The sequence below is a fragment of the Lasiodiplodia theobromae genome (genome assembly GCF_012971845.1).
Source record: "Lasiodiplodia theobromae strain AM2As chromosome Unknown scaffold_57, whole genome shotgun sequence".
Classification (NCBI taxonomy): domain Eukaryota; kingdom Fungi; phylum Ascomycota; class Dothideomycetes; order Botryosphaeriales; family Botryosphaeriaceae; genus Lasiodiplodia; species Lasiodiplodia theobromae.
Window position 1 is genome coordinate 125261 of NW_023336538.1, and position 24663 is coordinate 149923.

General features: G+C 55.8%; 9 protein-coding genes across 9 annotated transcripts; 6 read left to right on the forward strand and 3 right to left on the reverse strand.

The window, feature by feature from the left end:
* Positions 1 to 1800: 1800 nt before the first annotated feature.
* LTHEOB_12086 (Actin-bundling protein sac6) lies at positions 1801 to 3856 on the reverse strand (the record flags this gene model as incomplete). Its single annotated transcript, XM_035508914.1, has 3 exons — positions 1801 to 2818; positions 2865 to 3568; positions 3623 to 3856. The coding sequence occupies 3 exons, from the start codon at positions 3854 to 3856 to the stop codon at positions 1801 to 1803; spliced, it is 1956 nt and encodes a 651-aa protein (XP_035365347.1).
* Positions 3857 to 4932: 1076 nt separating this feature from the next.
* On the reverse strand, positions 4933 to 5783 carry LTHEOB_12087 (Short-chain dehydrogenase/reductase SDR; the record flags this gene model as incomplete). The annotated part of the gene is made up of 3 exons (XM_035508915.1): positions 4933 to 4969; positions 5016 to 5697; positions 5747 to 5783. 3 exons carry the CDS (start codon positions 5781 to 5783, stop codon positions 4933 to 4935), a joined length of 756 nt encoding a protein of 251 aa, XP_035365348.1.
* A 424-nt stretch (positions 5784 to 6207) lies between these two features.
* Positions 6208 to 8006, forward strand: LTHEOB_12088 (Succinate-semialdehyde dehydrogenase protein; the record flags this gene model as incomplete). Its single annotated transcript, XM_035508916.1, has 4 exons — positions 6208 to 6237; positions 6302 to 6389; positions 6574 to 7818; positions 7870 to 8006. 4 exons carry the CDS (start codon positions 6208 to 6210, stop codon positions 8004 to 8006), a joined length of 1500 nt encoding a protein of 499 aa, XP_035365349.1.
* Positions 8007 to 10917: 2911 nt separating this feature from the next.
* Positions 10918 to 11808, forward strand: LTHEOB_12089 (Developmental regulator protein; the record flags this gene model as incomplete). The annotated part of the gene is made up of 2 exons (XM_035508917.1): positions 10918 to 11672; positions 11727 to 11808. 2 exons carry the CDS (start codon positions 10918 to 10920, stop codon positions 11806 to 11808), a joined length of 837 nt encoding a protein of 278 aa, XP_035365350.1.
* A 745-nt stretch (positions 11809 to 12553) lies between these two features.
* On the reverse strand, positions 12554 to 13615 carry LTHEOB_12090 (uncharacterized protein; the record flags this gene model as incomplete). The annotated part of the gene is made up of 3 exons (XM_035508919.1): positions 12554 to 13336; positions 13432 to 13542; positions 13595 to 13615. The coding sequence occupies 3 exons, from the start codon at positions 13613 to 13615 to the stop codon at positions 12554 to 12556; spliced, it is 915 nt and encodes a 304-aa protein (XP_035365351.1).
* Positions 13616 to 13935: 320 nt separating this feature from the next.
* On the forward strand, positions 13936 to 16486 carry LTHEOB_12091 (Homocitrate synthase; the record flags this gene model as incomplete). The annotated part of the gene is made up of 6 exons (XM_035508920.1): positions 13936 to 14787; positions 14838 to 14950; positions 15406 to 15484; positions 15787 to 16019; positions 16139 to 16289; positions 16343 to 16486. The coding sequence occupies 6 exons, from the start codon at positions 13936 to 13938 to the stop codon at positions 16484 to 16486; spliced, it is 1572 nt and encodes a 523-aa protein (XP_035365352.1).
* Positions 16487 to 17062: 576 nt separating this feature from the next.
* On the forward strand, positions 17063 to 17626 carry LTHEOB_12092 (Glyoxalase bleomycin resistance dioxygenase protein; the record flags this gene model as incomplete). Its single annotated transcript, XM_035508921.1, has 3 exons — positions 17063 to 17205; positions 17300 to 17554; positions 17608 to 17626. 3 exons carry the CDS (start codon positions 17063 to 17065, stop codon positions 17624 to 17626), a joined length of 417 nt encoding a protein of 138 aa, XP_035365353.1.
* A 929-nt stretch (positions 17627 to 18555) lies between these two features.
* On the forward strand, positions 18556 to 21302 carry LTHEOB_12093 (Short-chain dehydrogenase/reductase SDR; the record flags this gene model as incomplete). The annotated part of the gene is made up of 4 exons (XM_035508922.1): positions 18556 to 18663; positions 18713 to 19748; positions 20274 to 20855; positions 20923 to 21302. 4 exons carry the CDS (start codon positions 18556 to 18558, stop codon positions 21300 to 21302), a joined length of 2106 nt encoding a protein of 701 aa, XP_035365354.1.
* Positions 21303 to 22077: 775 nt separating this feature from the next.
* LTHEOB_12094 (uncharacterized protein) lies at positions 22078 to 24477 on the forward strand (the record flags this gene model as incomplete). The annotated part of the gene is made up of 1 exon (XM_035508923.1): positions 22078 to 24477. One exon carries the CDS (start codon positions 22078 to 22080, stop codon positions 24475 to 24477), a length of 2400 nt encoding a protein of 799 aa, XP_035365355.1.
* Between the last annotated feature and the right edge of the window lie 186 nt (positions 24478 to 24663).

Sequence of the window (24663 nt, forward strand, 5' to 3'; positions counted from 1 at the left end):
GAATTTCAATTGCATACTATATTAGAATGCGCCTATAAATTTCAGGGCTTGTACTAGAGCCTAAAAATAGCTGGCACAAAGACATGATAAAAAACTAGTAGAACATTAAAATTTAGAAGCGATGCTGGAATACCCTTATACGCATATAGAATTAGACTCAGTACAAGAATAAAGTTATAGAAAAAGCGGGGTAGGAACGTTGGTAAAATTTCCATGTGCTACACTTAGCACTATAGAAAAAAATAAGATCTTATACGCAATGATTCCTTGTCAACATTATATTGATTTTTTTCCTATATGCACTGTACAAGGCCCTGGTCTTACTTAAAACTGTTAGCTATAATTCGAGTTGTATTTACTTTTATGTCCATGTTTTGCACCGACTGCTGGGCCAGCTACTGCCAGCAAGTGGAAAATATATCGATGAGAACTAAGCGTAAAGAGGGAACACACCGAGGAAACCGTTCGGCTAGATACAAACATAAATTATGCCTCTTTACCATGGCAGACTACGGAATAAATAATTCCCTTCCAGCTCTCTTTATGGAGGACCCTCGGCATCTACAAGCAATATGAATTATCGTCTGGACGTGGATAAATATTAACTCTACGCATATTCCCTAACAATTACTTCTACTACCTCTGACAGGAGGACGATATATAAAGTATAGACAGGTTCTAGTCTCCGGTTTACAACTTCCTCTAGTTCGTCTTGGGTACATGTTCGTCTAGCGTGCTTGTCACTTTTCGCCAGTTGGCCGAGCTAAGCAGAAGGGTTGAATCCTGTTAAAAGCAACGATTGAATCAATTCCTTAGTAATACTGTCCGCGTTATTCTCGTGTAACAGCGGAAACTGATTCGTAATGGGCTCGGCCCACTCAGCTGCTTACCCTGTATCTTGGGAAGCTCCTGAAGGTCAATTCAAGACGTGAGCTTACTTAATAAGTGGAATAGCGTGGTCTGCTTGGTAAGGCAGTGACATAGTGGATGGTCTCCGTGGTCTTTTATCGTCGTCTTTCTCTGAAAAAGATGGCTCTTTCCCACCTACAATGAAACTAAAAGAAACTGCACAAACGTATCGCTGGTATGAGCCGAGAAAATCGCGGACTTCATAACGAAAGGACTAGATATGTTCATCCGCTATTAAGTTGTAGAAGCCAAATACTTTTATTCGTCGCTTTTAAGACTCTCTCTCGCTCATGGGATGCCTGCCTCACGGTTGATGTCCTTCTCCTCGACGAACCTTCAACTTCCTGACGTCCATCACCTAAGCCCTCAAGCTCACCATTTTATCCCCCGCTCCCATTGGTCCAGAGATTCTCTTTGAGCTCGACGAGGTGGAGTTCGCGGGGTTCAGCATTTATTACTAAATGTCGTATTAAAGCCTCTTAATCCCCTCCTCCTTCTCGCTCATGATCTCACTTCCGGTGTGTACAAGAGGAAAATGGTCATACCTATCGTTAGATGACATTGGATCAGTCATGATACGCTTAGCAAAGCTCTTAGTAGTTATAGCTCGTTTGCTATCACTAAGATTTCACTGCACTCACAAGCATCCTTACTAAGAATGGTAAAACCAAATCGCTCAACATACGCTGGTTTACTGGGTATCGATTTTCCAATTCATATTCATTTTGAGTCTTCGCTCTGTACTACTGAAAATGGAAAATGCAGCTTAGAACAGCAAAGGAAAATAATCTTCGTCTCTTTTCGTCATTCACAAGCCATGGCTTGCTTCAAACCGCGTCAAGAACAATCCGCAATCATAAAACTTTGGGGGGTACTCCGTTGAAAAACCGCTCAATGCATCTTCTCGTGCGTCGCCATCAAGCTACCGATGAAAGTCGTAATGAGACGGCTGCGCACGGAGCAAATATCCTCGGGAACGAGCCAAATGGTGGCGCCCATCTTACGCGCGATACTGATGGCCAGCTTGGCGTTGGCGTAGGCCTCGTCCTCGGTGCGGCCAGGAGCGACGAGGTCGTAGTCGACGTAAGAACTCTTCATTCCGTTGAGAACGTCGAGTAGGAAGACGGCGTTGGACAGCGACGAATCCTTGAAGGAGCGGATGGAGCTGGTCTTGCCTCCGGCGCGGGACATGTCGTTGGCCCACTTGACCATGTCTGAATCCGTAATCTCACGCTTGCCCAAGCGCTGTGCCAGAGTGCCAATGGTGTTGACAATGTCCCTGCGCATCAGCTGCCACACCAAACCCAGAGTGAGAGTACGCTGGCCGTCGGTGATGTCGGCACCCTGGATTCCAACCAAGCTGAATCCGACGTGCTTGCCGAGCTCCACGGCGTAGTTGGTGTTCTCGACGGCCTTGAAACGCATCATCTCGCCGCCGCTGGGAGGCAGCTTGTTGACGTGGCGCCAGTTGACACTTCCAGGGATGACCTTGTCGTAGGCCTGCAGGATGATGCGGCCGTCGCGGAGATCGTCGAAGAAGCTCTGGACGCTCGGCTGGACGTCGAGCGAGTTGAGCCAGAGGGTGAAGACGCGGGCTTCGCGCTCGCCCTCGGCATCAAAGTCCTCAATCTCGGCCTTCTCCTCCTCGGTGATGGCATCGAGGCCGGGGTGCGTATTGAAGAGGTTGGCGACGAAGGCCAGGTTTAGCTTGGGGTTTCCGGCGACGAGGGACGAGGGCGTCAGGAACTTGCGGCAGTCGAGCTTGTCGGCGTTGTCGAGGACCTGTTCGGCACGCTGGAGGAGATCGGGGGTCTGCAGAGGAGCGCGAGAGCAAATGTCGGGCTTCAGCTGGTTCAGCAAAACGGTGTAGTTCTCGCCGTCCTTGACGTCGGTGGAGAAGTTGGACACGCTGCGGGGGTCAGTCAAATTCCAAGGGCGGCAGGCGGGCGACTCACGTGCGGTGCCACTTTGCGTTCTTCAAGTGGTAGTTGAACCAGCGGAGCAGAATCTGCTCCGGAGGCAGGCGCAGGAACTGCTCCAGGGTCTCGTCCTCCTCCAGCAGTCTGTACAGCTCGGGGTGGAGCTTGATGTCGATCTTGCCCAGCAGACCGCGGCGAATGATCTGCCAGATCAGACCGAGGATCAGGTGCTCGCGGACCTCGGCGATGTCCTGGCTGCCGATGTTGACGACGGAGCATCCGATACCCTTGGCCGACTCGATGACAATGTTGTTGTTCTCGGTCATGTGGAAAGCATTGAGCTTGGAAATCTTCTTGCCCGGGCGGTTGAGGACACGCTCGTCAATGGTGTCGGGCACGCTGTCGTTGATCAGCTTGGCCAGCAGCAGGCCGTCCCTGCACTGGTCGAACATCTCGAACGTGTCGGTGGGGAAGGGCAGGCGGTTGCCAATGTCGGGATCGCCGGCGAGCACGGCATTGATGTGGCTGGTGAAGGCGACGCGCTCATCCTCGTTGATGGTGTGGGTGACGTTGGCGGACGAGCCCTGGACCTGTATCCTGCCGCCGCCGTGGCTGCCCTGCGACTTGTGGCCGTAGACGGGCGATTGCGGGGCCTGGGCGCCGCTGAGGCCTCGTGGGCGCGTGGGGCCCGTCTGCATGCGCTGCTGGGCGGGGGATGATTGGCGCAGTTTGGCAATGAGCTGTGGTGTCGGTCAGTCGGGTGGTGGCATGGGCGCGAGCGGGGGCGCACTCACGTCGACGTAGTCCTCGAGCTCGACGCGCCGCGAGCTGTCCAGCTCGACCTCCTTCAGGGCCTGTCTGACGACATCGTACGGCTGGCGCTCCGAGGCCTGAGTGGCCTTGATCACGGCGGCCTCTTCGAGGTAGCCCTTGTCGTCGACGTCGAGCTTGCGGAAGGCGTCGGTGAGGCCGAAGATCTCGGACTGGTCGAACTGAGGATACTTCCTCTGCAGCTTGATGACGTTCATGGTGAGAATTCGAGCAGGAGGTGAGGTGAGGGAAGAGTGCGGGCGCTGCGGGGGGTGGGTATTGTATGAGTTTGGCCGCTGCCTGGAATTGCGTGGCAGAGGTCGCAGAGTGGTGTCTGTCTGTCGACCGTCGGGCTAGGTGTCGGGCGCGCGTTCACAGGAGGCCTGGGGGGCTGACGTATCGCGGGGCAGAATGAGGATCGGCCTAGCGCTGCGGCGCGCGGAAGCCCAGGGAAAAACCTGCTGGTCCCCGCCCAAGCCACCAGCCCATTGCAACGCGAGTACGAGGCCGCCGGATGTCCGCGGTATGAGGAACAACGGATGTGGGCAGTCGTCCGGATGTAAATGTGACATTAACAATTATTGTGCATTCACGTCCGCACGACAGCTCCACCCATGGCAAGAGCGATGGAAGAAGAAGCCACGCTAGCCTTCGGCTGCGACACCCTGCTGTATATCTCCCTCTTCGCGCCTTCTCCAAAGCGCCGACCATCGTCTACTACGTACAGCACGCTGCATCCAAAGCGCCGCATCCAGCGCGCCGCGCAATGGCCGGGCGAACCAACAAGCGCCCATTGCGCCACCACTGTATCGTCATACTTCAGGCACCAACATTTCTTTGGCTGACATCAGCCGTCACTTCTGTACGACCGCCTGGTGCTGCGTGTTCGAGTCTTCCCTCCTTGCAGGCACCGCCACAATTTCCGACGATGCTGATCTGTTCCGAAGCGGGACTGTGGCTGTCTGTGCCGCGAGCGGGAATATCAACCTTTAATTGCTAATTACGCTAGGGTATTTACCTGTGTGATTCTGAGCTTTACATTTCTTGAACAATCCGGATAGTCAACTGCCTACATCGTAAAGAAATTGCCGAGCCATGGTTACAAACGCAGGTGATTCAAAGTCAGCGCTGTTGTCCAAGAACCCAAGCGAGCATACTCAGAGGGGTACCACGTTTCATGTCACAGGTAGTTGAAGCTACCGCCTGGACGAGAATGTATAATTGTCAACTGCCTACAGGTCTGATACCCCCTCATGGATAGTGAAAATATGATGACCAATTTCCAGGTGAATGATTAGATACATCTTCCACCATCCACTTCCATGTTGATCCTAGGCATGTCAGCTTTCTCCCGACTTTCAATCGTCTACGACTCACCCGGTAACGAACTTGGCGTCGTCACTTGCGAGGAAGGTGCAAGCCGCTGCCACATCCTGAGGCTCGCATAGTCGCCCCATGGGCACGTTGAACAGGAATTTCTGCATATTTTCGGGCGTGGGAGGGACGCCGGCGAAGCTCTCGAACAGGGCGGTGCCACTCAACAGCGGGCATACTGAATTCACTCGAATGCCGTGGGAGCCGTACTCGGCGGCGAGGCCCTTGGTGGCGTTCCAGACGGCTCCCTTGGAGGCATTGTACCAAACGAGACCTGGACGCGGACGGGTGGCACCGACGGAGGCGATGTTGATCATGACGCCGCCCTGGCCGCGGTCGATGACGGATGGCACGAAGGCGTTGCTGCCCAGGAAGATGCTCTTGACGTTGACATTGAAGACCTTCTCCCACTCTTCTTCAGTGACGTCGACGGTTGGCTTATTCTTGTAGGTGGTGCCCGCGTTGTTGACCAGAATGTCGACATGGCCGTACTTTTCCACTGCTGCGTCAACAGCAGCTTTCCAGTCGGCGGCTTTGGTGACGTCGGTTTGGTGAAAAGTCATGCTCGACGCATTCTCGGCAGCAACCTTCTGGCCTCCATCGGGGTTGATGTCGCAGACAAGCACACGGGCTCCTTCGGCAGCGAAACGCCGGGATATTTCAGCTCCAAACCCAGCACCACCGCCTGTATAGTTGTCAGGGTCTGATGTTCATGAGCTGTATAGGCGGCAGACCTGTCACAATTGCTACCTTGCCGTCGAGCCGACCCATTGTTAGTGTAGACGTCTGTCAGTGCATTGACAGTTGAAGCGTCGTCCGGTCGCAATATAAACCGCAGTCCCCGCATAGCGTAACCTCGGCCGCATACCAAGTCCTCACGAGTTCTCCAACGACGTCTTGGTGCACCGATGTGCTTGCGGCCACTAAAATCCAGATGTGGCTGGCGGCGTGGTGAGGGGTCGAGCAAAATGCCGGTCACGACTTCTTAAACGGCTGTCGACCCCGCCGCCCCCAACGATATCCCCGCCTTGCCTTGGCCGAATCGGGTGCTTGGAAGCGGGCCCTCCTTCTCCGCATTGGGGTCGTGGAACGCAGCTCCAATGGTCATAAAGCAGCACCGTGGCAGCCACCTTCCCCGCCAAAGCTCCCTCGCTTGCCTCCGTCACGCCACCAAAACAACCCCAGGGCAATAAAAATGGGCTCTACCCACCAGCTCCCGTTCAAGGTTCGTCTCTGCTTTCTCTCCGCCCGCTTGCCTGCGGGGGATTGACGCGCCCCGCCGAGTGCAGCTCAAGAATCCGGACCTCTTCCACAACCAGTCCTACGTCAACGGCGAATGGACGAACTCAAAGTCTGGGGCGACCTTTGAAGTCGTCGGTGAGTCCCAATTTCGTGTCTTATCTACCCCGAGTCTTAGAGTGATTATCCCCAAAGCAGACTTTGACCTCGTCTTTTTGGACGCGAGCTTGAGAATCCATTTTCGCTTCAAATGATTTCATGTTTCGTACCCCGCTTGAATTTATGCCTTTTCAACTCCAAAGAACCGCTGCCAACCAAACAGATCCGGGCACGGGCAAGCCCTGGACGAGTTGCCCCACCAATGACGCCTCCGATGTCGACGCAGCCGTGCAGAGCGCGCACTCATGCTTCGAACGCTTCAAGAAGCTCACGCCCCGCCAGCGGGCCCAAATGCTGTTCAAGTGGGACTCGCTGATCCGTGAGAACCGCGACGACTTGGCCACGCTGCTGACGTACGAGACGGGCAAGCCGCTGGCCGAGGCATACGGGGAGCTGGACTACTCGACCGGCTTCACCTGGTGGTTTGCGGGTGAGGCCGAGCGCATCCAGGGCACCGTCTTCTCCCCTGCTCTGCCCAACCGCCGCGTCTTCACCGTCAAGCAACCCATCGGCGTGGCTGCCGCCTTGGTCCCCTGGAATTTTCCCATCGCCATGGTGTTGCGAAAGGCCAGTGCTGCTCTGGCTGCTGGCTGCACCATGATCGTCAAACCTTCGCCCGAGACGCCGCTCACAGCACTGACGCTCGCTCACCTGGCTTCCAAGGCTGGCTTCCCACCGGGCGCCTTTAACGTGCTGACGACCGACCTCGAGAAGACGCCCGAGCTGTCCGAAGCACTCACCCGGCATCCTTTTATCAAGAAGATATCCTTTACAGGCAGCACGCGCGTCGGCAAGATTGTCGCACGCAATGCTGCCGACGGCCTGAAAAAGGTCACGCTCGAGCTAGGCGGCAATTGCCCCGTCCTCGTCTTCGACGACGCCTCGCTCGACCAGACAATGGCCCAGCTTTGCCCCCTCAAGTGGCGCCACGCTGGCCAGGCCTGCATCACTGCCAATCGTATCTACGTCCAATCCGGAATCTACGATGAATTCGTGAAGCGCTTCCACGCCGAGACGGCAAAACTCAAGATTGGCCATGGTGCTGCCGACGGGACGAGCATGGGCCCAGTCACGACGCCTCGAGGCCTTGACAAGGCCGAGCAGATAGTCAAGGATGCGGCGAACAAGGGGGCAAAGGTCGTCACCGGTGGAAAGCGGGTCGAGGGCAAGGGCGGGTATTTCTTCGAACCGACCATCCTGACCGACATGAAGCCGGATATGCTGGTCTCGTGCGAGGAAATTTTCGCCCCCGTGGCAGCCATCTACCGCTTCGAGACCGAGGAGGAGGCGGTGAAGGCGGCAAACGACACGAGTATGGGGTTGGCGTCGTATTGCTTCACCAAGAATGTGGATCGCATGTGGCGAATGCTGGAGAATCTGGAAGCCGGGATGATAGGGATGAACACTGGTGAGTGCTGAACGCCTTGGAATTATTAAATCTCGCTGACATAGTTTGCAGGCAACTCTTCCGCCGCCGAATCACCTTTTGGTGGCATCAAAGAGTCGGGCTATGGAAAGGAGTCTGGAAAGGATGTTGCTATCAATGAATATCTCATCACCAAGACGGGAACTTTTACTCTGGAGGGTCAGTACTGATTACAGATCGAAGGAAAACTAGTGCACACACCTTACATGAATTTACGATAACACGACGATCTTTGTACATTGGGTCAATGGGGTGAATCGTAGCTATAGTTTGCAAAACAGCATAACCTGACTACAGTCTCGCTAAGTGTGTCCTATGGCCTACCTGACTTGCACTGGACAAGAGTACATGACAGCTTCAAGGTGAAGCCCAAATAATAGCTTACCTGGGAACACGCTGACGTCTTATTCGCACTGTGGCTTGTAGGGCTGAAGGCTTGTAGGGCTGAAGGCTTGTAGGGCTGAAGGCTTGTAGGACTGAAGGCTTGTAGGACTGAAGGCTTGTAGGACTGAAGGCTTGCATTAAAGCCCGACGCGCATAAGCACCTCGATGCAGCAAGATCGGCCACTTGACAGGGCCGCAAGGCTGAGCAACAAACGTCAGGTCACCCAATACAGTCCCTTCTCGCAGCCGATGGCTACCGTGGATTTGTTTTTATTTTGCTCACGTCATGGGTAGTTGAAGCTATCGTCCCGACGAGAATGTCGAATTAAGAATTCTACAAATACGTCCGGACGATAGGTTCAACTACCCACATATGTTATTTTTCCAAAGCAAAGCTGGGGCATAGTTGCGCTATATTCTAGAGCCCTGCTATTATTCGAGACGGAACCGCTCACTCCGAAAATCAACACTGTCCGCAGGCATCTCTGGCTCGCAGGAGTTTCCCGATCAGCTCATCCGCTGCACGTCCAAATTTTGCTGAAGCGCTCAATCCTCCTTATAGAGGATCCAAATTCTCACCTCGTCTTTGAAGAGAGCAACATATGCATCAAGCACCTCCCCTCATTTCTGCCAGACTACGTCGTGTGGAAGACGCAGCTATGCCACAGCGACAGGCTGTACAAAGGCGCTTGCGGCCTACTGTAGTCATACTCCTGGCTAATCAACCACGAATGCGACCTGCGCATAGCAAGAGAACACGGCCTGGTCCCCGACCGTCTCTCCTGGATAACCTGGGCAAAAATTGTCTGCGACTTTCTCTCCCACTTCCCCGGCAATAAGAAACGAGGGTCTCCGCAAGCCAAGAGATATTCCTAGTGCACACGTAGTCTATCGTGGAACGAATAAGGGGACGAGGAATAGGAGTTCGTTGCTTGCTGAGAGCAGAAATCACCCGCCAGCGCGTCGTCTTGCTTTGGGTTTCTTGTCATAATGATTCCCGGCCATCCTATATCTTCAACAGCCAGTACAATGGCTTCCAGCGTTGGTGGTTTAGTGGTAAAATTGATCGTTGCCAAGAAGTTGCAGTCCTCACAGGAGTATCTCATCCCACGAGTGCTCCCGGGAGCTCAACACCCAGCTTCGATCAGCCCCGGGTTCGATTCCCGGCCGACGCATCTCTTTTGCTCCTTGCGTCTGCATGAGGATGCATGGCTAGAACGTTTTGTGGCGGAGGGAGAGCGAGTGCGGAGGAGAGAGGGCGGCCGATGTTGTGCCGGTCCACTATGCGGAAATTTTTTTGTAAGGGTAGTGCCGAAGCGGGTCCAGACCGTCTCTGCACTGATGCGAGATGAGATAGTGCTCTGTGGTGAGTTGCAGGGTTGTGGGCGTGGTTGAAATCTTGATCCAACCTCGGGCGTCACCGTTTCCCTTTGGCTCTGGCAGGCAGGGACTGCTCTCAGAAATGCTACATGTCAAAAGGGCGATGGCTTTGACATGTACATGCGGTGACGGCTCGTTTTGGTAAAAAGGCAAAGGAAGGATGCATGACGCTGTAGCACATGAGCCCTTTCGCATGCGAGACTTGCGACGGGCTCAGTATATGTATGAACCATGCCAGGTGTTGAGGGCGAACAAGACAGCAAGTTGCAGCCTTTTCTCAAAATGCACAAGACTACGCCTACTATTAGCGGTCGGATGGTCCTTAAGTTTGTATGGGTAACTTCGTTTCTCGCTGCAGTTGACGCTCCAGGATCCAGGTTGACTGTCGTTCGGGTGCGGGCATACGTTTTATAACCGAAAAGCACCTTAGATGTACCGTCTCCCACCCAGATATACACATACCACTGCTTTGCGCCAAGGGTGCACGTACCAGATTCTCCCTCAATTTGAGCGTAAATTTGACGAGCAAATAAGAGCAGTTGAATACGGCTGACAAGACGTATACTTGCATATTTGGATCGCTTGCAAGACTGGGTGGGAGACGGTGGGATGGATCTCCTGGTTCCAAGAGCACGGAGAACATTTGCCTGTCTGAGACTTGTTCTCGATAATTGGAGCTGCGGGCTGCTTGGCGTAAGTCATGAGTGAGAGAGAGAGAGCGCGCAAGGGAAGGGGTTGGGGTGGCGTCGGAGGTCTGGGCAAGCAGATCAGCGCGCACCGGCCAAGGAAGCGCAGGGGCACTGACGCCGCGTGCAGCTAAGCGGAGCCGGGCCGGCCTTCCTAGAGTTTATCGATCGGAGTAGACGCCTCCCTCGCATCGCATCTCCTCCATCCCAGCAACGGCCGGCCCGCTGACATCGCAGCTCTCGTGCTTCAATTCCCCACCACGCCCTCGACCGCCGCGCCAATTCGCCCTGCACACGCCGCCTGCCCCGCCGCCACCATTGACTGGCCATCGCGAGTGGCCGCACTTCCGCTCTGGGAGGCGCCAGTGTCATACGTACGACCCGAAATGCAGCGCTCCCGCACCTTCATGCGCTGAAGAAGCAGCCATCTTGTCAATCTGTGCAACGCGCCTCTTGCCCGCTGCTGGAGGAGGAGGGACGGGAGCACTTGCGCCAGACGAGACACTCCCATCTGCCGTCCACATCCAATAAGCTGCCGCCTATAGCGTCGCCTGATAATTGACGCTCGCCGCTCACCTCACTCCACCTGCCTCGCCCTCACATCTCGAATTGCTCACGCCTCCCGTTGACCATGCCAACGTACCTTTTGCACGGCTTCCGCTGGCCCCGCAACCTGATCCGGATCCACATCATCCTCCAGAACCTCGACGATGCCGCCGCCGAATGGCTCATGGCGCCCGCCACGGTGGCCTGTATCCGGGAGAACTTCAGGCAAAAGTACGGGAACGCGATGCAAGGCCTGCCCGACCTGCAATTCATCGAGCAGTTCGACGTCGAGACGGCCGACAAGGGAGACAACGTGCAGCCCTACGCCTACGTGGCCGATGTGGTCGAGGAGATCAAGCTCGGCGTCGAGGTCGGCGAGATCATGGGCCGCGGCGTGCCCAATGAGCAATGGGCCTCCATCACCGAGCTGCGCGACCAGATCGCTCCGGGGGAGAAGGTCGGCTGGTTCGTCGTCGTGTGCCAGGACACGGAGCGCCTCCCCCCCTCCGTCTCCGAAGATGAGGACGAGTATTTCGAGGAAGAGTACGACGACGAGTCCTTGACCGGAGACATAGAGGCGGATATGCGGGACCTGGCCGTGACGAACGGAAACGGGCATTCCAAGGCGCTGCCGCCGCCCGCCGAAAATGGCCTCCTGAACCACGAACAAGCCCCGGTCGTCCAAGTACACAGCCAAGAAAGCCCGGGGGCCGACAAGAGCGGGAAGAGCGCCAGCATGAGCAGCGCCACAAAAGAGGAAAGCATCGAGCAGCGGCCAACCACGAGCAGAAGCGTGAAGAAATGGTTCAGCGGCTTCGGTGCCCTCAAGAAGGCGAAAAGGTAAGACCTGGGTTCCTCGAAGCCTTCTCCATGACGATATTGACCTCTTGGCAGCCTGAGAGAACTCCGCAAACTCGAAAACGACAAGGCGAAAGAGATGGCCATGCCACCACCCCTTCCAGGCACAGCTGTTTGAATGCTTTCCGTTCATTCTACTAATCTCGACCTCTTTCCAACCAATTGTTAGGAGCGGCATTTGTTTTGGAGTCTGCGCTCTCGATGGAGTATGGTGTTTTGTAATTATTCCTTCCACTTGATAACCTGAATCCAGCGGTCGGCTATATGCGATAATGATACATTGGAACCTCGCGGTCAGAACAAACTTGTTGCGCATACAATCATGGGGTTAATAAAGGTTGCGCAGCGGGTGAGCTGGGACAGAGAGCATAATATGAGACTTTTTTTTTTGGAGGGGGATTCGGTAACTATATCCTTTTTACTGGAAAATTTAGCATTCCTGAAGTACTTTTTTCTACGCAACTTTGGAGGCTTTCGGCTTCAGTACGTAGGACGTTTAGCTGTTGACTACGATGAAAATCGATTCTCATAATTGGGCGGCCGTCGGCCTTGCACATTCAAACTTAATCAGAGTATTTGCCTCCATGGAGTGGTGAAATGTGTACAAGCGTTGCATAGCTCCTGAGAGCTGTGGAACACCGGAGACTCCATCGCCCAGCAGAAGAGCCTGGCTTTGTCGGGACATGCTCCACTCAGCCCATCGTTGGCGGTAATGCCAGACACACGGCTGGGTTTGGTGTTCATCTTCTGCAATATTCTAGATGTAGTTAATCATACATCTTACAAATGATATAATTCCTTTACTCCATTTTGCTCCGAGCTTCATCCATACACTAACACATGCCATCTGGTCTATCGGACTACTACCTCTTCAACGCCGCAAATCTCTTCGCCAACTCATCCACATCGGGTATCTTTCCCCCCGGCCCCTCGTCTTTCTTTTTCTTACCCTCCTCCTCCACCTTCTTTAACTTCCCACCTGGCTTCAACTCCGGTGGCCCCGGAAGTTTGACTTTCGGCGCCACATTCTCCGAGCTGGGACTCGGCGGGGCAATCCTCAACGGGCTTGCGGGACCCAACTTCTTCGGCGGCGTGGCCTTGGTCAAGTCTTCCGCTTCGAGCGGCGCCTCCAGCGCCTTGACCTTCTCCCCATCGCCCGGTTCGTCGTCGTCCGCGCCGCCTTCGTCGTCCTCCTCCGCCTCCTCAGGCTCGCCCGGTATGTGCACGCCGTACGCGCGCGCGATCTCGTGCATGTACGCGTCGACGAGGGCGGGTGCGGGAGTCTCGACCTTGAGCTTCTTGAGCACGCGCTCGGCGACGCCCTCGCCTTCCATCGCGCTCAGCGAAAATTCCTTGCCAAACTTTTCGACCAGCAGCGCGCGTGCCGAGTGTAGCTCCTTGACCTCGGTGCGCGGCGCGGCGTAGATGAGGCTGCGGACGGCCTCCTCGAGACCCGGGTCGCATTGTGCCGAGTGTGACGGCGACGTGGGGCGCAGCAGCGGCGAGGACGAGCTCGGCGGGTCGAGCAGTTGGGACCGCGCGAGCAGCAGCTCGCAGTACAGCTCGAGGATCTCGTGCAGCTCGGTCGTGATGTCTTGCTGGATGATGTTCTCGATGCGGATTTTGGCGGATTCGATTTTGCCTTGCTGGATTGGAAGGAATCGCGTCAGTGGTAGGACGATGCTGGTGACGTAGCGCCGGGCGGATTGGACTGGAATGTAGATTTATGGGGGGAACGAACTTCGAGCAGTTGCGCCATCTGGCGTCGCGATTGCTTTGCGAGCGCTGTATCCTTCTGCTGCGTCATGCGCAGGCGTGATATCGACAGCTTAAGCTGTACTTTCAGCCTGGACTGCGGAGCTGGTTAGCTTTGTCGCTATCCAAGGTGGTGACGGCGACCTTACCACTAGAGTAGGGGGCGGCATGGCGGGTTGTATGATCGCAAAAAGTCTCGAGGGTTTGAGGAAGTAATAATGTGGAACGCAAGATGGATTGATGAATAGGGTTGCCTTGGTTCGGCATTCGACTGCTGCCCCACGGGCCCTAGGCGGGGTCTGCGGCGCACATCCCTGTTGGCCCAAACGTCGATCATCCAAGCTCCAGCAAGCGCTCGCCGCATCTTCTTCGCGCGACAACCTTCGCGCCTCAACCATCCTACCGGCTTCGGATCGCCATTTATTTACACTTCTGCGACCCATTTGCGCGGCGTGACCGACGCGCGCACGACCACCGCCTCTTCTTCACGATGCCGCTCCATCTCCTCGGAAAGAAGTCATGGAACGTCTACAATCCTGCCAACATCGAGCGTGTCCGCCGCGATGAAGCTGCCGCGCAAGCACGCGAGGAGGAGGCCGAGCGCCGCATGGATGAATATGACGCGGCGCGTCGGATGGCGATACTACGCGGCGAAAAGCCCCCCTCGCCTCCCCCGGACCTCATCGAGGAAGGGCAGAAACCACACCGTGAGGACGCAAGCAGAGGGCCGAAACGCAGAAGATTGGCAGGAGAGGACGACACGGACCGAGATATTCGCGTAGCGCGAGAGATTGCTGATCAAGGCCGAGAGACGCGTGAACAGCTGCTTAAGCGCAACGAAAGCAAGCAGCCCAGCGATGCGCCTCTCATGGACCACAGCGGACACATTGACTTGTTTCCGGTGGATCACAAGGCCGCGCGCAAAGCAGAGAAGAATGCGGAGCGTGAAGCGGAGGAGGCAAAGAAGAAGCGGGAGCTCGAGGATCAGTACACCATGCGCTTTGCCAATGCTGCTGGGAGGGATGGTCTGAGTAAGCCGTGGTACGCAAATGCCTCGAAAGGCTCTGAGCATGCATCACGGGCGGAAGAACTCGAGGAACCGGGTAAAGACGTGTGGGGCAACGAGGATCCGCGCCGTAAGGATCGTGAGCGGGTGCGCATGGAGGCTAGTGACCCGCTGGCATTCATGAAAAAGGCGCAGGTTCAGCTCAAGGAAGCGGAACGGGATCGAAAGCGCTGGCTGGCCGAAAGACAGCAAGAAATGCTCACTATGGACGCAGCAGCGCATAGAGAATCCAAAAGTAAGCATGACCCGGACGAGTTGGAAGGATTCAGTCTGGATGTGCCTTCCAGGGAAAAGGGGGCACGGCATGAAAGGCATCATGAATCTAGGTCAGCGAGGCATCACAAGAAGCACAGAAGTCACCGCAGCAGAAGCAGGAGCAGGAATCGAGATGGGGAGCGCCGCAGGTCACGACGCAGCAGGAGTCCGGATGGGGAGAGGCGTGAGTCACATCATAGCTCGAGAAGGAGCCGTGAGCATCGGTACGATCGGGAGAGTCACCGATCGAGCAGGCGCAAAGACAGGCGTGATGAGTGATGGATCTCGACGAGATGTTGAAGCCATTGCTCATAGATAGAATTGTGCATGATACCCCAGACCAAGCAGTCAAAATAATTTTTTTCCGAAATCTAGATCGCTACACTCTCGAGATAATACACTTGACGAACTCTTGGGAGCAGATGGAGGAGATGACTCGAAATGATTCAACATGACGTCCAAGCGCGCAGGCTGCAAGTGCGGAGTAAGTTTGTTCTGGCCGTTCAATGCGCAGGTAGCCCAGCGGCGCATCGGCTGCGATAAAAAATGGTGGGGCGCGGGCGGCTCGTCCGGGCGGGCCTAAAGTTTCGCCGGGGATGACCCGGTGTCGGTGCCAAGCCTTCCGCTTAATGCCCACAGAAGCGTCAAAACTCCTCTCCTCAACCCGACCGTACTAACCACCCAGGACATCGACCAGCCGGCAACAGTCATCCAAAATGTGAGAACACCCCGTTATATCGATTTCGCGAGCCCGTCAACACGAATTGCGTCCCTCGAGATGCTCGAACACCGTCGCACATGCGTTGCAGCGCTCATCCATATCCTCACCTCGCCACCACACCTGCAATCCCACAACCGCCGCCCGCGGCACCCGACACACCCCCAGGCACAGCGTCGCTGACTTTATTTCCTTTGTAGGGTTGATCTCAAGACTCAGAAGAGATTGGCGGCAGCTGCAAGTACCCTTTTTTGCTCCCGCGTTTTTCGCATATCACGGACGCAAGTGCTGACAGCGTCCAGGTCGTCGGCTGCGGCAAGCGCAAGATCTGGCTCGACCCCAACGAGGTCAACGAGATCTCCAACGCCAACTCCCGCCAGACCATCCGCAAGCTGGTTTCCGATGGCCTCATCATCCGCAAGCCGGTTACCATGCACTCCCGTAGCCGCGCTAGGGAGCTGAACGCCGCTCGCCGCATCGGTCGTCACCGTGGCTACGGTAAGAGGAAGGGTACCAAGGACGCTCGTATGCCGAGGTAGGCACGCACTCCCCCGGTTCGGACGGTCTTGATGAGATGGGACGAATTGGTCGCATGGATCTTGGGAAACCGGAAGAAATATGGTTGAGCGGGATGCTGATGTGGTCGGATTACAGCCAGGTCCTTTGGATGCGCCGCCTCCGTGTCCTCCGCCGTCTCCTCGTCAAGTACCGTGCCAGCGGCAAGATCGACAAGCACCTTTACCACGAGCTGTACCACCTGAGCAAGGGTAACACCTTCAAGCACAAGCGCGCCCTCGTTGAGCACGTACGTTTTCCCGAGATTTCTAGTTCAACCACCCGTGCTCACACTTTTTGCAGATCCACAAGGCCAAGGCTGAGAAGCAGCGTGAGAGGATCCTCAAGGAGGAGATGGACGCCAAGCGTGCCAAGACCAAGGCTGCCCGCGAGAGGAGGCAGGAGCGTGTCTCGGCCAAGAGGCAGGCTCTTGTGGCCGAGGAGTAAGCAGTGACTTTCGGAACGGTAGAGGTGACGTCTGGCGTGGGTTTCTGAAAAGGGCAAAAACGGGAGTCCCTTTATTCAACTTATTTGCAGGCATCAGAGGTCACGGTTTCTTCATGTATGTCCGGGTCATTACAAATGGAGCTTACGTCTTCGGGCTCTCAGGTGGTCCTACTACATGACTCAAGAATAATCGTGAGGGGGAGGCTTCTGGGGTGGCTGTGGTTTGGACGACGAAACAAAAATCGACGGGTTTCTCAAAAGATTCGAGGGCTACAATACCATTTCTTTGCTGGTTAGGGTTGTTTTTCGACTGAAATGGCGCATACGACCACTTGCTTCTTTGAAACACTGCTCAATACGCAGGACTCGATTCTCGCTCGGACGAATGATGCGCAATCGTCTCAAATAGCCGCTCTGTAATCTGAATTGCTTCGAATTCGTTGATACCTGAGGTTCCGGAATGATCGCCCACTCGCCGGCTCTAGTCTATTTGGGGCAATCTGATTCGTGACGCGAATGCGGAGAAACCTGACACCATCATCCTCGGCCATCAGGAAATAATCGTTCGAGAGAACCATGGCTTCCCGCTTCGCGGTCAAAGCTCTTGACCATGTTGTCTTAACGGTGCGCTCAATTCCCGCAACCGTTGACTTTTACACCACGAGACTGGGCATGAAGCATGAGGTTTTCACATCTGCCAAAGATCCTGGGGTCGAGCGGTAAGTCAGCCGTCCTCTTCACAGCTCTCGCACTTCGTGTTCTTCTCATCTCCGTGTTTGGTGTGTGGTACTCACTGGCTAATGTCTCGCCTAGCCATGCTCTCATCTTTGGCAGCCAGAAGATCAATTTGCATCAGAGCGGTCGTGAATTCGAGCCCAAGGCCCAGAGCGTACAGCCGGGCAGCGGAGACCTCTGCTTTCTGACCGACACCAAGGTGGAGGAAGTCCTCGCGGATCTCAAGGGCGGCGGCATCGAGGTCTTGGAAGGCGGCGGTATCGTCGACAGAACTGGTGCAGTTGGCAAGTTACGCAGCGTCTATTGCAGAGATCCCGATGGAAACCTCATCGAGTGAGCGTCTTGACTTGTTTCCTTGAGATTACATCGGCTGACCATCAACATAGGATATCGAATTATGTCTGAAGGGTGGCATATCTAGTAATCCAATGATAAACACCTGTGTATCACACCGCGCATCTCATCCAAACTCCACCGCATTTTGCCGACAGCTTAGCGAGACGGGAAACCGCCAATAGCAGGCCATGAAAAAGGTAGCTTCTTTGCGCTATTGAATCTGGACTACGTACTCGTGCGCTTGATATCCCACACTCGCTTGCCGAACGCTGATCACACCAGAGGTTCAAGATACATCAACGAAGCTGATTGCGCATAGAATTTGTCTGCCTGGCATTTAAGCCTGTCCAAGTAATCACATAAGCATTTGGAATGCTGACCATGCCTTTACTAGAACGAAGCTGTGTAGACTTTACGCAATACTTTTCTCTAAGAAAAGGATAAAAGACTTGCCCTTTAGCCCCCAGTAATGACTCTGCGAAAGTGCATCGGAGGACAGGATTTGAACGGAGTGGATCTGCAATCTATCAATCGACGTGCCTGCCAAGTCGCGGCCCTCCATAGATTGTACAGGTATTCGACCCCAGCGCCTTGTGTTTTCGTACCCCTCTCATTAAAACCTATTATTCTAAAAGCGCCGTGACACTTTGGCGAGAGGAAAATCCAAGCTTATTTACATTACCACGATGGTAGTAAAGCCTCTAGACACCGACGAAGATTAAAAAGAATACTTTGAACCACACAGTCCAAGAGCTGGATTTCGGTAGTCGGTCGTTTCAAATACATATAAGCCGCTCATTCCATCTGTCTCTTGTTTTCATAGTTAAGAAAATAAGATGTGAAGCCCTCGAAGTGATCGTGGCTGAACGCGTGGTGACTTCCTCCCGCGGCCAGGACTTTCCGCGGCAACGTCATCGCGCTGCTCACCCGCGACGCGTCAAACTTCGCGCGCCCACAGCAACGCAGATGCCGACAACTGCGCATTCGTAGGCGCCAACATGCACGAGGCCATCATCCTGGCCAATTGGCCTTCGTGCCTCAACAGCCTCGCCTGGTCGCACGATTGCATTCTCGCACTCGCGGCAGGCGAGACGGTCGAATTGCTGGTCAGCACCGAATCCCACCTTTCACGCCAACTCGCTGACAAGGTCGCAGATCCCGGTCCTAAGCGCCGACAGTGATGATGTAGATACCGGCCTCCAAGGCACGCAGCATTGGATCAACGTCCACATCCGCACCAACCAATTCACTTCGACCGAAGTCCCGCCCATCGACCCTCTCCCTCTCCGCGCAAGCTCCGTCGGCGAAGAGATATCCACAAGCGATACCTCCCTCATAGAATGGTCTCCACCTGGCCTCGCAAAGCATGCGAGGTGTGCCCTAGCCGTGCTCACCACCAACCTCACCTTATCTCTCTGGGTCTCGGACTCGGACCCCAAAGTTACCAGAAGCTGGAAGCGTGTGTTGATCTTGAACCATGAGCTGGAAATGTACTTCCAGGAGCTGTACGCTCATGAAGAGTTTCGCCTCGAGCTGGACTGCGAGACTCGGCGTAGGCTGCGGAGACGCATCAGATCGTTTGCGTGGAGCCCCCAATTGCGCCCACCTCCGCCATCACAGTACTCCGTCCAAGAAGCTCGGTTCCCCATCAACGGTAGCTTCATTGCAGTATCAAACGACAACAATGACGTCGTCATTCTGCGCATCGACTCTCCTTATAGTTTCTTCAGCCCTCCGTCGGCAAAATGGTCTGCTCGCGCAGTGGCGCACTTCTCCCTTGAACCTAAGCTGGACATGCACCAGGGTCCACGCCTGTTCTTGCTCGCCGAGACGCTGAGCGAACAGCGCTTCATTAGCAATCTTGCGTGGAGCCCTTGGACCATAGATCCTGATGGCGTACCAACAGCCATCTTGGCTTACACGACTAACTGTAGCGTCCATCTGAGGCGCGTACGCATTCCGCCCTTCTCTGCCGACGTGTCGTTGGACCAGACCGACGTCTTCTCGGATTCGTCTGCGGGTACGAGAAACGTGCACTTACTGCGCTGGATGCCCAAAGCTCGCGATGACGTTTTCTACTTGGTGGCCTTCTCCCAAGCCGGCGCATTCTGCTTCGAGGTCCCGTGTCTGGATCCATCAAAGACTACAGTCTCGACGCATGACCTCGACGGGAGGTGGGATACCGTGTCCGGTGAGTAACTCGGCTGGATGAAACGGCGGCTGTTTGCAGGAGCGAGTTTAAGCTGGCTATCTGATCACTAAATCCGCTTCAATAGGTTGCGCATTCAACGGCCTCTTCGAAACCGAACCGGAAGTTCAATTTCTCTCGCAACTCACTGCGCCCGTGGCAGCGACATCAGAGCTGAAATTGCCTGTCCCGCCAGCCACCGAATCACGGACGCCCCCTTTCCAACAGAGCATTCGTGATAGCGAGAAACTCTTTAGCGCTGAGAACGAGCTCGCAGGTCACACTCACACTAAAGCATGGGCTATGTGCTCTTCGCCAATGGGCGACTTGGTAGCATCCGGTGTTTCCTTTCACCCCGGAGACATGGTCGAGTACACGATTGCTGCGACATCACGCACTCATATCGGAATTCAGCCTTTTCATGACACGGCCGGCGCCTTTAGGTTACCTACTAGCGGGGGCATGTGCCCGGTCGAAGGTTTCTTGATCCATCCATGCTCGGTGTCCGCTTGCTAACATGTCTGATAGACCTGAGCGCGGAGGCTCTGATTTACTGCACCAAGACTTGGTTGGAGGAATTGCCTGAAGAAAGCAGGGCCGAATCTGCCGTGCGTAGTACGATACTGGAACAGTTCTGGAGGGCTCTGGGCCTCTCGAACGATCACGACGACGACCCCGTCGTCGGGTACCCTGAAGCACGTGCGGACGGACTCGATCTCGAAGAACGGACATCACTGGCCCAGGCTCTCAGGAGAGCGGTATACTACAACGACAGGAGCATCCTCAAGCAGCGATACGGTCGCCTTTTGACCTTGTTTTTTGACCCCAAAGGGACGACACAATCAGACGACGCCCCGGCGATTCAGAAGCTGGTCACGGAAGTGCTCAAGCTACCGAGATCGTCTTACAACGATAGCGAGGCGAGCCGCAAAATCAGGACGGTCTATTCGTCCATGCTTCCTTGGCTTTCGGACGCCGAGACCGACGGTATGGACGATGGTGCTGTGGAGACCTCGACGGACAAGCACGTGGAAGAATGCGAGATCTGCGACGACAGCATTGGTTTCGAGAGCTTTGCGTGGGCGCGATGCGGCCAAGGCCACGAGTTTGGTGAGTTCACCTGGGAACAGGGTCTACATCCATCTTGGCTCGTCAAGGCTAATGCGGGTACCCGCAGTTCGCTGTTCTCTCACATTCCTCGCTATCCAGGCGCCCGGCATCTCCAAGCTTTGCGGAATTTGCGGCAAGCGTTATTTGAACGAGGAGTTTGTCGTCCGGACGGACAAGCTGGCAGGAGCTGCGGAAGCCCGGCAATCCGGTGACAGCAGTCAGCAGGACGTCGTCATGCCAGACGCTGATGGCGGTCAACAAGAAGGCATCCTCCCTTCGACTGAAGCTAACGTGACCGCCGGTGAGGGATCATCCAAGCAAGGAGGAAGTACCGGTCAGGATAGAGCACCTGCGGTTGACTACGGCCGGTCGCCGATCACGTTGGCGCGCATCCTCTTCGCAGCCTGTGATGTATGCATTTACTGCGGGGGTAAATTCGTCGGATGATTTGGACGAGGCTGCGCGCGGAAGCGGCACATCGATTGGACCAAGACGAGAGTTGTCTGCCATGTGTAACGTATCCCCGTCCTTTCTCCTCCCTCCCCGGGAGCGGCTGAGTTCTGCAGGAATGCAGTCCTCCATTCCGCCAAGGCTTCTTTTTTAAATGCGAAAAGACCAACTCCAACACTCCTTGCAGTTCGTTTGCCTGGAGATCGACTCGTTACCACATCTGCGCTGCAACCGTTGCGTTTGCTGCCGTTGGTTGGGTTTGGCAAGCTGCCTTATTTTTAAAATTCAGAGGCCGACACTTGCGTTTGCCCGGCCGTTTCCCACCCGGTGCTGCTTTATTTGACTCCCCCTCGTCTCTTTTGTTCTTGGTACCCTTCTGGTTTCAGATGCGAGACAAAAACAGAGAGATCAACGTTGAATGACCATTGCAAAAGGCAATTCCTCACGCTCGTTCTTATTCTGCTTCCATTACAAATGACCACCCTGCCGTTTTTCATTGTCTACTCTGTCCACTCTGTCCCATAGGCTTGCACGTCGGAAGATAGAAGAGATTCACATGGTGTCTTCGGGCCATCAGGATCACTCCCACCGCTCGTTGACTCAGCCCATCGTTGATATCTACAAGTCGCCACATCCCTGATATTTCGTGCCACCACTGCTCTTTTCAGTCATTATTCGCTCTTCGTCAAATTCTCACTTGAAAACACTACAAGATTCATTCCTCAAGGAGGAAGAACAGAGAACCTGGAACAAGCCTATCCCTCCATAACAAATGGACTTCACCCGTCTCCGCCTGTCCAGCTCGCCTGCTACCTCGCCACGCATCGTCGACGCCCCCGCAAGCCCCACCAAATCCGTATACCTCGACATGGACGAGGCAACGCCCACTTCTCCGCAGATGCCATCGTCCGACGATCACGCCAGTACCATACAGACGCGACTGAAAGACGATATTAAGACAACCCGTCGCACGAACTTCTTCGACGATGATAGCAGCGACGAGGAAGAAGAGCTGTCGACGGCTGACGAGCTCGCGTTCTCGCAACGACACAGCCTGGCGTCCATGCCCGACCAAGGCAGTGGGGACGAGCAATGCGCCCGGGGTCGACCACTCACGCGCTACTCGACGACGACGTCGCTGAGCCCGACGACCACGACTACTACAACGCACGGTGTGCACCGCAAGGGTGCTTTTTACCTGGGCGTGCGGCCGGAGGAGTACGCTTTCGTGTGCGGCACACACCCGGCGTCGTCCACGCTACCGGATGATGATTACGATGACGCCCGTAGCCCGCCGCCCCACAGTCCCGCCAGAGGGCTTCTCGACGGTTACAGCAGGTACGACGTGCCGAGCACAGCGATTTCGCAGCACCACCAGCAGAGGCAGACGCTTAGGAGTGAGGGCGTCAGCCCAAAGCATGTCCCTTTCGGAGCGCCGGACTTGGCGGTTGCGGCGAGGAGAGTGTTGAGCGAGCAGCGGAGGAAGAAGAAGGCGACGAGGGACAAGGAGAGGGAGAGGTTCCTGAGGGTGAGGGCGAGCAGCAGCGTGTTGCCGTATTCGGCGAGCGAGTACGAGGACGGATCGATGGCAGAGGGGTATGGGAGGAGCGGGGGTCTGAATGGTAGGGCGGCGTCGTGCTCAGCTGGAGTGAACGGCGTCAGCTGCGGTGATGGTGTGCTGGAAGGAATCGACAAGGACGGCGACGAGGTCGTGGAGACGCAATCGCTGCAGGACAAGACTGATCAGAACATACTCGGAGTGCACGCCATTACGCTACAAGCGTTGCTACGGAACGAGGATGGGCTTCAGGCGAGCGCTTCTTCAGTGAGGCGGAAGAGCGCGTCGTCCGAGTTCAGCCGGAGGGACTTGTTGAAGCTGCAGGGCAAGTCAGACTCGGCGACATCTCTCCCACCGCCTGTCCCTGAGATACCGCCAATGGCTCAGATTCAGCAGCCGAAGAGGGTTTCCCTCGTGCCACCGCCGATCGATACGAGCAGGCCACCTAAGAGCAAGGGCGAGGGCAAGATCAGGACCCCGTACCCCTTCCACCACCACAGAAAATTTCCAAAGACGCTCGGAAGCCCGGGGTTTCCGCCGCCGCCCACGCAGGACACCATTCTTACTCTGAGCATACGCCGGCGTAGCGGCGTACTCTCGTCCCGTGTCGCACGAATCACGCTCCCAGCCGAGCTCCTGGAGGGCAAGTACGCGGCCGGGGGATTCGGCGACGACATCGCCCCGGACGAACAGCCACCGCCGCTGTTCGACGATGCCGCCTTCTTTGAGCAGCTCCGTGTCGAGTATGCCAGCCTCGCGGGTCGGTGGTGGCGCTTCTTCAGCGCCCGCTCTTTGCGCCGTGTCACCGTCGGCCACACTACCGCATGGTCCGCCACCGAGAGCTGTCCTGGTCCGGCGGCCTGTGGCGGCGGACGTTGCTGTCCTGCTGCGCGAGCAGCCCACGGCGGGAACGACGCCCTTATTCAGCACCAGGAGCAGCAGCAACGCGGTTGCTCAGCGGTTACGCCCAGCGGCATTTACCACGTCCGCAGCCCGCGCTACCTAGCCAGCCAGGGCCTAAAGGACACCTTCTCGGAGGAGAATCTCCTTGCACACTTCCGCAAGCCGCGGCTGGGTCGCAGCAGGTTCGCGTGGGTGCTGTGGGCGAGTCGACTGGCCGGGTTGCACGAGCAGCCGGACCTCTCGAGTTGGAGGGCGCAGCAGCGGCAGAAGGACGTCTCCTGGCGGGACAGGGAGCTGCCGCCGACGCCTGCGGCCGCAGCTGCCGGACGCACTCCGAGCACCGCCAGCACCGCGTTTGCGGGCGCGAGCAGCGACGACGACAATGCCAAGGGCGACTTCTTCATCGCTCAGGCGGAACTCGGGCTGGCCGGTGGCGGTGGCGGCGGCATAGCGCCCGGCCATAGCATTGCGACGCTCGAGTTCGTCGAGGGCTGGAGCATTGCTAGGATCCTGACGGCGGTGCTACTCGTGCTGCTCCTCGCCGCGGCCGGAATCGTGCTTTGGATCCTGTTCGGCACCGGGACTCTGGTTGACGGGATCAGGGGGAGCGGCGCCAGAGTCGGCACTGCGGTTTTGATCGGGACTGGAGTGCTTTTCTTTGGGTGGACGATGGTGCTCGTGTGGATGGGGGTTAGCTGGTGTGTTGTGTGATCGATTGAGACCGGCAATTGAGAAAAGAGGTTGAGCACATGGCGGAAAGTTGCTGATAGGACGTAATCAGACCAATGTCTTCATAAACGGTTCATGAACGCATGGCGAACCATTGAAATTCTGATGGCGTCTCGGATGTATTTTCTTTTCAATTGATTTTTTTTAACGGTAAGTCAGGAGCACACA